This window comes from Orbicella franksi, chromosome 11 (assembly GCF_964199315.1).
Source record: "Orbicella franksi chromosome 11, jaOrbFran1.1, whole genome shotgun sequence".
NCBI classification, from domain to species: Eukaryota; Metazoa; Cnidaria; class Anthozoa; order Scleractinia; family Merulinidae; genus Orbicella; species Orbicella franksi.
This window is the reverse complement of record NC_138155.1, coordinates 2,770,475-2,783,065: the sequence shown is the minus strand read 5'-3', so window position 1 is coordinate 2,783,065 and position 12,591 is coordinate 2,770,475. Positions and strand designations below refer to the sequence as shown.

General features: G+C 40.8%; 1 protein-coding gene across 1 annotated transcript; it reads right to left on the bottom strand.

Moving 5' to 3' along the window:
• Positions 1–3,671: 3,671 nt before the first annotated feature.
• LOC145502286 (galactosylceramide sulfotransferase-like) lies at positions 3,672–7,825 on the bottom strand. Its single transcript, XM_081481543.1, has 2 exons — positions 7,073–7,825; positions 3,672–4,757 (listed from the first exon to the last, which is right to left on the bottom strand). Exons 1-2 carry the CDS (start codon positions 7,195–7,197, stop codon positions 3,677–3,679), a joined length of 1,206 nt encoding a protein of 401 aa, XP_081337669.1. The 5' UTR covers positions 7,198–7,825; the 3' UTR covers positions 3,672–3,676.
• Positions 7,826–12,591: the final 4,766 nt, after the last annotated feature.

Below are 12,591 nucleotides of genomic sequence, written 5' to 3'. Positions count from 1 at the left end.
TTTGTGACACAACGTTGCAGATGCATCAAACAGAAGAAACCAAACACAGTCACGAAAGCACCTATGATGCACCTGATGACATCAGCACCCTTTGAAGTAGTTTCCATTGATTTTCTGCATCTGGACAAGAGCAAAGGTGGATATGAATATGTACTGCTGATTGTTGATAACTTTACCAAATATGCCCAAGCCTATGCAACGCGCAACAAGACGACCCGCACTGCCGCTGAGAAGATCTACAATGAGTTTATCCCAAGGTTCGGTTTCCCAGCACGAATACATCACGACCAAGGTGGTGAGTTTGAAAACAAATTGTTCCACAACCTAGAACGTCTCAGTGGAGTTGCCAGCTCGCGAACCACTCCATACCACCCACAGGGCAATGGCCAGGTAGAACGCATGAACCGAACGTTACTCTCGATGCTAAGGACCCTCCCGGAGGAAAAGAAATCGAACTGGAAAGATTCCTTAAACAAGCTTATACATGCGTACAACTGCACAAGACACGAAACGACTGGGTTCTCGCCATTTTACCTGATGTTTGGCCGTTCCCCACGATTACCGGTTGATTTGCTGTTTGACCTAGACAACGACCTTCAACAGGGTGATTACCAGGACTATGTAAAGACGTGGCAAGCAGATATGAGACGGGCCTACACCTAGCATCTAGGAACACCCAGAAATCGTCAGCCAGGAGTAAAGTGTATTACGACAAGAAGGCTTCCGCAGCAGTCCTACTCCCCGGCGACCGCGTACTTGTTAGAAACCTTTCAGAAAGGGGAGGACCTGGAAAGCTCCGTTCACACTGGGAAGAGCAAATTTATGTAGTTGAGGAACGCATATCTGATAGTCCAGTCTATCGAGTAAAGCCAGAACTTGGCCGTGGGAAACAACGAGTGTTACACCGTAACTTGCTACTTCCTTGTGATGCTTTACCACTGCCTAAACCAACGAGAGCATCATCCAAGACCACCCAACTAAGACCTAGAGTGCCACCTCAGCCTGAAGACATTGGAGAGAGTTCCGATGATGAATATGAGATGAACACACTGTCCTCTCCAGTCACCCATGAAATAGCCTTTCCGGCGGAAGTAGACACCCCTCCTATGGACCCACAGGACCACTGTGATAATGAAGATTGTGCCACTATGTCAGATACCAGGGACCAACCGGACCCACAAGTGGACACTGGTGACTCATCAGTGCCAAATTCATCCGTTCTAGATGTGACTGATATGGCCCCTGAGGAAAGTGACAATTCAGATTCAGAGGAACACCTAGAGGGAGCTACGCGACCTAGAAGGGAGAGACGACCCCCTCGGATTCTGACTTACAGTCAGATGGGGGTACCCGAGTACCAACGTTTAAACCCAGTAGTAAACGCAATTCAATGCCCTCCGGTGATACTTCCCTACCAAGTCATGGCCAACTGGCTTGTACCTCACTGCCGGTGTGTTCACTGCACCCCGCACATCCCATTTATTCCACAGCTGCAGTATATACCACAGCCCATATGGACAAACCAGTAATGAACACTCCTGAAGTCACAACTGATTACTCCGAGTATTAACCATGGACAAGCAGACCTGTTGCTCGCCTTCTGTGACTTACCTCATAAGCGAAATTTGTGTTGGATTTTCCCTCTAGTTACAAACTGTTAAAGACAAAACCTGCGGATAATGGAACTGCCACAATAAGTATTCAGTTTGAAACATGATGAGAACTGACGCTCCCTCCTAACCATTGTTCTTTTTGGTTTTGTATTTCCTGTTATAATGTCGGGACGACATTTCTGTTGGAGGGGAGTGTGTTACAAGTAGAACGTGAGGGACTGGGCCCAGCCCCAGGTTACTTATTATTATGGGATCGAAAATCCCACGCGTTGGTGAGAATAAAAACGAAACGAGGATCGATGAGAAAACGTGTTGTCATTGTAGTTTTGTAGTAGTTCCTGTGCGAGATTGAGTAGAGTGTAACAAGAAGCAAAATGATTTGCATCTAACCCTGCACTTAATTATGCATGCAAGTTTGCGAGTCTCAATCTATTTACGAGTATGCGTAATTAATAAGTATGGAGCTGCTATTATGCCACGAGAAGACCAGACTAGCTGCGACAGAACAGGTCCTTGTATCAGTATGAGCAGGATTTGTTTGGGGACTTGTTGCGAATAAATTAACTCACGGACCTACTCACACTGTCGCTGTGTTGCATTCTTGGTCGCTTGCCTCCTTTATTTTCAGGCCGGTTTGAAGCAATAGCTGCAGTTATCAGTGGTTTGAGATACAAACGAGGCTAAAAGGTCCATTCTGCTTTGTATTGGCCCTTCTCGCCTCGTTTACATGCGTTTTTAAACAAAGGAATCTTTGGCCGCAGACTCAACGGCAATAAAGATTTGTTGATGAGTTAATTCCTTGAATTGTTTTATCGTTGCTAAAACAATACAAAATAATACAGGGTGGAAGCGCTAGCCTCCCAGCGGCTCCCACCAGTGTGACATGGGTTCGATTCCGGCCCGACGTCATATGTGGGTTGAGTTTGTTGTTGGTTGGATATAGTGAAAATAACGATACATACATACATACACTTTATTTCAACTCGAATTATCAGAGTAGCTCTATTGAGATAATATCTTCGAGAAATGATACAAGTAAAAAATACTGGTAGTACCAAGTAATTTTTGCAACTCAGGCAGCGACATTTATTATATTTACTGGGCAAGATTACTTTGATATTTACAAAATATTTAAGAACAACAGCAATCACAATTAAAACTGCAACATGGAGCCTTATTGCTTTAAACCTGACTCTTCAAGAGGAATCTTTGTTCACAACATTTGCCTCATGCACATAGCATAAGCGACCAAGTTTCAGAACAAGCTATATTGAAAGGATTTTTCATTACTTCATCAAATAGAATGTGCTTAAATGCCCGTTTATAGCGTATATAAAGAATTAAATCGACAAGCTCCTTGGAGTTAAGTTGTATCTAGCATTATGCCTTCTCTGTGCAAAGAGACATGTTGTTGAGGAAGAATTTAAACAATGACGTCAGCTAAGATCGCTCCATAGAGCTCGCCACACCGCCATTGGTTCTTGCAGTTGGTTTTGATTGGTCTAAAAACGACATGTTTGGTACAAACTGCTCAGCAGTTTTTAGCAATTTACAAATTAAATAGGCAAGTGGAAGTTTAGGCCTCTCGACAAATATCACGTAAAATAGCTTAACTTCTTTACGGAAATTCTCAAAAAACTTTCTTAATATCACAAACATTTTTCTGAATACCTCGAAAACCCTTTTAAATATCTCTTATTTTTGTCGTAATAATACTCCAATTTTGAATCACTTAGGCCAAAATTATGTTTCAGTAGCAGGAGTTGAGGAAAAAGATTCAGGAACTTTGATGTTACCGGCATCCTCCATTTTCGAAAATTGCATGCTGCTTTAGCGCTTTTAGTGAGGTGGAATACAACTTTCCAGTGTGAGATCACTGAGCTGGATTGTTTCTGGCATAGAACGAGTATTGTTTCAAGAAAATTGCAAGAAAAACACAGGGCTAAGCCAAAAACAAGGTATGAATATTTCTAAATATCCTTAAAATTCTTAAACATCTTAATATTTTCTAAATATCTCTACGACACAATTTAAATGAAGGCGCCCTTGCCAAATTTTAGCATCTAAGTCGACATCCGGCGACGGTGTTTTGCAATGTCACTTGGAATGGGTCCACAACCATTACCGCTAAAAGTGTTGCCACGTCTCCTCCACAGCAGTTCAAGTATATTACATGGTGGAGTCTTTGATAACTTGCATTTTTCGCTCTTATATTCGATGGACTCGCACATTGCTTGATAATCTTGATTTATTTTCCTAAATGCTTTCAAATCTTCATAAAGCGAAGGCCCCTCTTGTTGAACTTTCCTCCAGAAAGTTTTATTAAAATGATCAAATAGAGTGGCATCTGCATGATTCCAACTAAGAATGTTTTTCTTCACCTCTTCTTCAAACTCTAGTTTCCTTTTCTTCACTCTTAACCTAACATATACGATATCCTCAAATTCCCAGCACAGCAGTCGTTTAAGTAATATCAGTGATTCATCAAAGTAATCCGCTATCATCACCAAGTCGAACTCTTCCTCCATCTTGTCGATGTATCTCTTAACCAATGCCATGTTTTGTAAATTTTCTTGCTCAAGACCCATGTCAAATAAGTTTGAGTTCGAAATGTGGTTATATATTCTATAGACGCTGGTTTTAAAAAGTCTTTTCCTGATTTCTTCTAAAGCATTTGGCGACCTCAGGAATTTATTCAGAGGACCCTCGGCCGATGAAACTCCGGTACGTCTCGTGTAACCATAATAAAGCCAAGCAGATTTAAAACGGTCAAGGGGATTGCGAAGGATAGTGATGTACTTTGCCTTTGGTTTAGGGAAAATTGTGTTCACCGGTCCTTTATTAAATCGTATATGAGAGGAAAATATCTTTGCCGAGTCTTTGTTTACTAGACTCGAGACTTCATTTAACTCAAGAGGCGCCGGCCATTGCATATCTGCCAGATCCGGATCAAGAACGATTGTGCGGTTTCTGATGATTCCATATTTAAGAATCATGGTGCCAATGGTACTGGAGCCAGTTTTATGAGTTTTGAGGTAGTAAATATGGCTTATAGGTTGGCAGCTTGAGACATCATGAGCAGGTACTTCGTCTGTTTCAGCGGTCTTCTGCCGCAACACATCAAGTAGCCTGGTTGAAGATGATCTACGAACGAATGAAAGGAGTCCTTTTAATAACTTTAACTTGCAGTTGGAACCGTACCTCCCGTGGTTTTATTTATTATTGTTATTATGCTAAATCGAATACATTTAGTGTCAGAAAAGTTTGCATCCCCTTAAATTCGTTTAATATAAACTGGAGGTTTTTGTTTTATTTTTAACTCGGACAAGTTAGGGTTTACGCTCTTATTTTAATACTCTCTTTTTACAGGAATTACTTTTTTTCTGGCTCTTGCTCAATATTCCTATTTCCTGCCGATTTTAGGCTGAAAACATTCTTGCGAATATTCTTAGATTATAGCATATGACATTTTCGTTTTAGAATGTATTAGGGCAGAAAGGACAAGCGTTTAATTTGCTGTCTAGATGGCGGCGTTTGAAATAATTTTGGAGCCAGACTGCAGGCAAGAAAGCCTCATACGACAAACATAATTTCTTGCAGAAATGTTATTAGTATCGAGCATACGGCTAGTGCTGTTTTTTTTTTTTGTTTGTTTTGTTTTTTTGTTTTGGCTAGTTTTGCCGTTTACAAAGGAAGAATTTAGTACGGTTTAGTAAAAAGCATATATAATTAACACACAAAATTTCATTTTTTTCAAAATCTCAGCGCCGGGTTTATTCTTACAATGTTCTTCAAAATTCCTAAATTCCACCCCCGATATTCTTATTTAAAACGCGGAGTCCCGCTTTTTTTTTTACCAAAACACGGAGTTTCTTCCCTAAATTGTGAAGACCAAATTTTGTTACTTTAAACTGCAGTGAAAATTCATCACAAACCCTCGTCCAATTAAAACACTCGTCATGCATTGATTGCAGAGGTAACGAATAAAACATATCGCATTAAATTTAACGGGAAACGAAAGAAAACGTCTTGCTGGTTTGTTTTCTTATTAAGGATCACGTTATATTTTTTAGATGTGGGAGGCGAGGTGGTCTCATGGTTAGTGCGCTCGATCGTCCCCGGAGCGAGCGGTCCGGGTTCGAGCCCTCACAGTGTCTCTCTCCACCCAGGAGTATAAATGGGTACCGGCGAATTGTTGGGGAAACCTGACAAATTGCGGAGGAGTGACTTGCGATGGACTAGCATCCCTTACGGGGGGAGTAGGAATACTCCTAGCCGCTTCATGCTACAGAAACCGCGATAAGCTTCGGCAGCTATGAGCCATCGGCTCCAAGGCTTCACTTTTTTCTGCTATATTTTTTAGAGAATTGTTCTTTTATCCATCTGAAAGAACTGTCAATTCATATACGCGCGACTGAAAACTTGAAAGCGACGGTAATTATCAAAACATGACAAATAATTTGCATAACTGCTTCAAAATTTCTTCATTTGATTTATCTGTTGCTTTGAGTACTCCTCTAATTGACCGTTGATTCCATTATTCAGACATTTGCTCTCATTTATTTATTTTTTTGTTTTGGTACCATATTATTCCTTAAAATGTTCCGTTCTTTATCTGAACGCAACTACACGACAATGTAAATAGGCTACTGCCAACACTAAATAGCCCTAGCTTTTCACGGTTACCTTTGCTCATTTGCATTACAATTGATAAACCTAGCATGTATGTGAGGCAATTTCGGGTTATTTTGTAGTTTTAGCCCGAAATTGACTCTCATCCACGTTGGATTACATTGTAATGCAAATGAGAAAAATTAATCGTGAAAAGGGCTATTGTTACACAAAATACGCAATAATGAAACCACAAAGAGCACATACAATGGGTGGTCAGGTGATCAAACGAACACATATTATAATATGTGAGTGCTCTCTAACTTTACAAAACGACAGAAGTTATGCGCCATGTCAGTCAGTTCAAAATATGTAAACATTGTGTTTACCATGTTTTCACTGAGGATTATTATACAGAACAACCATAGTTACAGGATATGAGAATGTTTGTACTCCCTTAATTAAGGATATTAATTTAGTGGCTGGCTGCGTCTTATAGACCCTTGAGGTTAATTAGTCGGCATGTTATGTCTTCCAGTGAGTTAATAAATCTTTAGAGCTAATCGTAAATAACTTGACTGGCCTCTAAGCTGAACACTGTTCAGGCAACCTTGAACTAAGCTGAACGCTTAATCACTTGAGGCGAACAGGAACGCCAGTGCGGCTACTAGTTATTCAAAATTTTAATCAGGCTTATAGTGAACCACTCAATGGTTATTTAGAAGATAAACCGATGAACAATCTGACCAGTAAAGCATTGATTCGCTGTTTGTATGAGGGTCAGGAGTCAAGTTAAACTTTCAAGGGATGATATCGTCAGTTATTTCATGCTGGTCTTGAGTACTTACCCTAAAACGGGAAAAAATGTTGTATTCCGGTACACAATGAACACAGTGATGCACGCAGAAATTGAAATCAATACAAACAGCCGATGTCCTTGAATGCCTTTGATGTGCTTCAGAAGTTGAACCATTTCCACAATGTCGTTAAACTGTTTTAAACTGCTGTAGATAGTTTGTTTTGCTGTCAAAGTAAAGTGTTACTTCGAGAAATCATAAGCACAAGTGACATACGCTGACCTGCCTCCTGGGCAAACGTTCTTATGGCTCGTAGTAACGCCTTCAGAGCGGAAAATATTCTAACAAAAGGTGCTAGCGTTGCTTTGCAGCACTTCAGTCTTTGCAACCACATACCTTACATGCTTTATGTGCTTTTGAGTTATGGCCTTGAAAACCAGACTTAAAAGGCGTATTCTCGTTGTTCTTACATGGGCAAGTTTTTGCTGTTAGTCGTTTGGAATGCTATAGGTTTGACTGTCATCTTATGTACTCGTTAAAGAAGCAACAGTATTTCCATCTAGCCCTGTACTCAATTATGCATGCGAGTTTGCGAGTCTCGGCGTTCTATTTACGAGTATGCATAATTAATAAGTATGGAGCTCTATGGAAATATTTGCTATTGTGCCACAAGAAGACCACACTAGCTGTGACAGAACAGGGCCTTGAAAAGACTAATTCACAAAGCCTTGCATCAGTCTATGGACAGGATTTGTCTCAGGAATGATAAATTCGAAAGTGTAGTGAAAACATTGACTCACAGACCCCCCCCCCCCTCCCCCCTCGAACTCCTATTGTGTTACATTCTTTGTTCTTTGTCTAATCTCGCGGTTGGCCAGTTTTGTCTGTTATTACAGTTAGCAGCGGTTTGACAAACAAACAAGGCGATAGGGTCTGTAGGTAGACGCTATAGAACGAACACCACAGTTAATCTAGCCTGCAGTAAAGGCGTCTTATTGGGGCGAGTTAGCGTCACAACCTTGCGACCGCCTTTTTAGACCGCCATGTTAGACCGCCATGTTAGACGGTGGGGGATGGGGGAGGGGAAAAATGAGAAGACGCCTGCCCGAAAAGCCCGTTAAAATGCGAAACACCTCCTGATTAGTTGCGCTTCACTGCATTTCCGGAAATGAGCGGGTAACCAATCAAAATGAGGTTTTCTCGACACCGGAAGTCTCACAAGGGTACACACACGAGAAGTTTGTGCCAAGCCGCAGGATGTCTTGCATTCTCACAGAAGTACGTGTTGCGCTAGCGACTTCAGACGCAAAGAGTATTTTAGAAATACCGGCAACTGATGAGATCCACATGGAGGATCGAAACCATGGTCTTGCCTGAACTAAGCCGAACAATGGCATATAAAACACGCAAAACAGTTAACGGGACTTGCGCGTAAACAGCTACACTTGAATCATGTGGTCCCAGAACAACCAAAGGAGGAATAAACCTATACATCGAGCACGAGAAACATAAGCTCGATAGCTGCAAGAAACATAAGAATGTCTCTAGACAAACGTATAGCTTTCTCAAAGTAAAGCTACAACGTCTCCGAAGGAAATCGTACGAGAACAAATATGATATCCGTGATAAGGATCTACCTACTGTGCTTGTAAACAGTTCTAGTCACAGCCGGGCCCGGTGTCACAATATAGAATTCAAGTAAGCAAGATGTTCACGGTAAATTTCATATTTTGTCCCTCAAAAGCAAATTCATGGAGACTTAAAAGCATATCTTGCAATAGCAATGAGCCTAAACAATGCATAAACACATGGCAAATTACAGAGGTGTCAAACTCAACGAGTCGACATGCAGATAACAGCGCAAACCATGCAGACCTTTGAATTATAAAAATTTGCCATACCACGATCTAACGGCTCAACTCCGCTTAAAATTCCTCCTTATTACACAACATGAAGTGCCCTTCATGAACACGAGTGAAGCGACAAGAAAGGTCGAGTGACCGAACAGAGAACGGCAAATGTGCAAATGTCACGAACCGTAGAAGTCGTGTAGGCTAGTCAACCCCATTTTACGTAAATATTAAGCTTTTCCCAAAGCCAGTGGGTAGCACTGCCAACAGATCTTTTCCGGATACCAGTGTGGAAATTGTGTCTTTTTGCTCCGTTCGTAATTCGCGAGACATTCCAAGTTCACATAAACGCTTGAGAGATTCCTCGAGAGCGGAATCGAAACTAACAACATCACTTTCGACAGAGTTTGCCATGTTTCTTACCCGCACGAAATCGAACGAAACGAAACTGACTGACAGACAATTGACAGGCAGGGTCAAGCCGCACCAATCAGAAACTCCGTTCGTGGGCGAACGGAGTTTCCTAAAAGAACAATGACCTCGGGCAGGCGAGATTTTCTTCGCTCCACCCCTCCCCTATCCTTCCTCTTGCCTATCATTCACCCCCTTGGTAAAACTTTCTTTCTCTCCCCAGTCTTCCACTGCATAAAAAATTCAAGATGGCGGCTAAACTTTTTACGATGTGAGCGCTCGCTCGAAAAAATCTCGCCTGCTCTGCAGGCTACAGTTAATCATTGTGCGCGTACGCGCGCGAGATTGTGTGAGTGAGTGAGTGAGGGAGGGAGGGAGTGAGGGAGTGAGTGATTTAACTGAAAAATAAACAAGTCAAAATACCCAAATACAAAAATACAACCACAAAAAACTGATAGCGGTATAAAATAAACTTACAAACTGTGGCAAGTCGAACAGGGATTAAACTCTTAAAAAAAAAACAATTCAGAAGCTCAAAACAAGCAGAATGCTAGCCCAAAACGCTGTAGAAACCGGAGAAACTTAACTTCCAGCCGCTAACAAGCACTGGCGAAAAATGAATACCAAATCATGTAAAATGATGATAAGTAAAGAACTATTGAGTAGATTATATAATCCCCAGAGGTAACGCAAAATGTGAAATAAAAAACAACGAAAATTGCTACAGGGTCCATTCTACCTTGTATTCACCCTTTCGCCTCGTTTGTATACCTTGACTTTTGCGATTGCCCGTTGCGAATTTTTTTTTCTTGCCCCTTTCCTTTCCTTTTTCTCGGCCCTTTTACTCTCGTTTCCTTTTGCGTTTCATATTCTTTCTGGCTGCCGTAAAAAGTTGGGTGTTTAATATGGACAAAGCCCTGAAATGGGACCTTGACCAATTATACGTATAATGGACCATTTTACAACAAGTTTTGCACTTTGTTTTTCGATTTGCTACGTCAGAATGCCGTCGAAATCCAAACCCACCGGTTTTGCGAATAAGTTTATCCTAGCTCTACCATCTGCCTATTAAGAATATCTGGTGACATATAAATTGATGACGTCACAAGTGGTACAAAGAGCGCGACCACTCAACGCCAATATTTGGGATCTTGGGCGGAAAGGAATCTTTGACCGCAGACTCCACTGTAATAACAGCTATTTCGATGATCTACCAGCCGCAGATTTTGAACTTTCTTATTTAAACCCTGGACGTGCAAGTATACTTATACCCCGATCGGGAGTGGTACAAGGACATGGAGATGAAACTACCCTTATCTTGGTTGTTGTAACTGGACATAACAAAATTGTTTTTGATAATTATCAAATAAAAAATAATAGTGGGAAGCAGGGATGGGGCAGTGGTGAGAGCGCTCGCCTCTCACCAAAGTGCCTGGGTTCGATTCCAGCCCGGTGCCATATGTGGGTTGAGTTTGTCGTTGATTCTCGCCTTGCTTTGAGGGTTTTCCTCCAGGTTCTCCGGTTTTCCTCTCTCCACAAAAACCAACATCTCCAAATTCCAATTCGACCAGGATAGAGGAGCTGCATGAAAACCAGCTAGGGCTGATGTGGCTTCCTCTCTAAATATTGTAATTTATTTATAATACGAAAATGAGCTATGTTTTGTTGGTCAAGTAATAATATCGTGTCACATGGTCTCCTATATTTGTAGAGAATCAATCCAAATCGATAATTGCATCAAAAGGTAATAATTCTGCAATGAAAAGGACACAAGAGACAAACTTTGCCTCGTCCTCCATGTCATTGAGGTGCGGTTGCTATGGCAATGTCAAATGACGTGAAGGAACAGCTGACACATCAATATTTCGAGGAGGGACGAATAAAAAGCCACTGGAAGTTCCAGCAAGTCAGAGTATATTCCCTTTCAAAATACTGAAAAAAAAAAAAAAACCTCTGAAAGGACGGCATCGAACACCCTCCTTTCCTCTTTATCTTTAATTTAAAAGAAAATTGACCACGCTTGTTGAAAATTAATTAATCATAGGAGAAAATATGCGGACAAGAAAAGTAACGGGCATGTCTTATCTTTTTTTTCTATAGTAAAATGCCAGAAAACAGTGCTTGCATGAATAGTAGAGAGTTTTTATCATCAAAAGAACTTCCCATATCATCGTGTCCAAATTTCTCTTACCTAACTGATTCAAATTGGGTGACATAACATCACTGTGTTTATTGTTAAAAGAATTCCCATTATTTTTGCTCTCAGTAACAAACGAGAAATTTTGAAGATGATCAATTACTTAATGATTTTTTCAAAAATCTAAACGCTTCTTTTGAAGTTAATGAAAGTCACATTCATGGATAAAGTTGTTATTTTCATTCCTTTAAAAAGTAATAGATCTCTTATGATAGACTATTATTTTTCATTCTGAAAACGCATCAAGTGTTTTCCGTCCAAACTGCGCCGGAGGAATTTTGAAAACGCAACAGTCACCGTTCATTTTGGATTTGTGTTTGGGGAAATTCATTCATGGAAATCACATGATTATTGTGTGTCATCGTTTTCGAAAAGCTCTATTTTCGAAATGTTTTTCGTCCACAAGTAAATGAAAAGCCTGCGTTTTTATATTACTCCAGTAAGAGCGTTTTTGAAAAGCTCCGTTTTCATGACGGATTAGTGTAGACGGTTGGCCTAATCCTAGAAATAAAGCTACGATTTTAAATTCCTCCGCTGTATTGTAGACGGGGCCTATGAAGAACGAAAGTAAAAAAAAAATAAAATTTATGTAACATAAAAGTAACGCGTCGGTAAATCTTATGTGACGTCAAGTGGCTACTGTTAAAGGAGAAGGTCGCTCCAAAAAACGTACATTTTTTGGTAACGCTAATAAAATCCTTGTACTAAGTTTAGTCACTCACCTAAGTTTAAGCCTCGAAAGTGCAGGTTTTCCTTATGAAATTCGTCTCCAAAGAAGCCCAAAATTCGAACATCGTTGCCGCCATTTTGAACATTACTCAGCAGCTAGGTCGTGTTTCCGTGACGTCATTTTCCGTCAGAGAGAATTTGTCCACGTGGCTTCAGAACAAGCCATTAAACTACCACTCCGGGTTATGACTGCTTTTGAGCCATATTATTTTGAGCCAACCATTATTTTGAGCCAAGGTCAGCATGCAAAATAGATTTTGCATGCTGACCTTGTGAAGGATACTAAGTCAATTGCAGGTTTTTCTCCTTCCCGCCAATTTCGAGTCGGACGAAATGATTTCACATAAACACGGCCTGACTGCCAGGACAGTTTCAAAATGGCG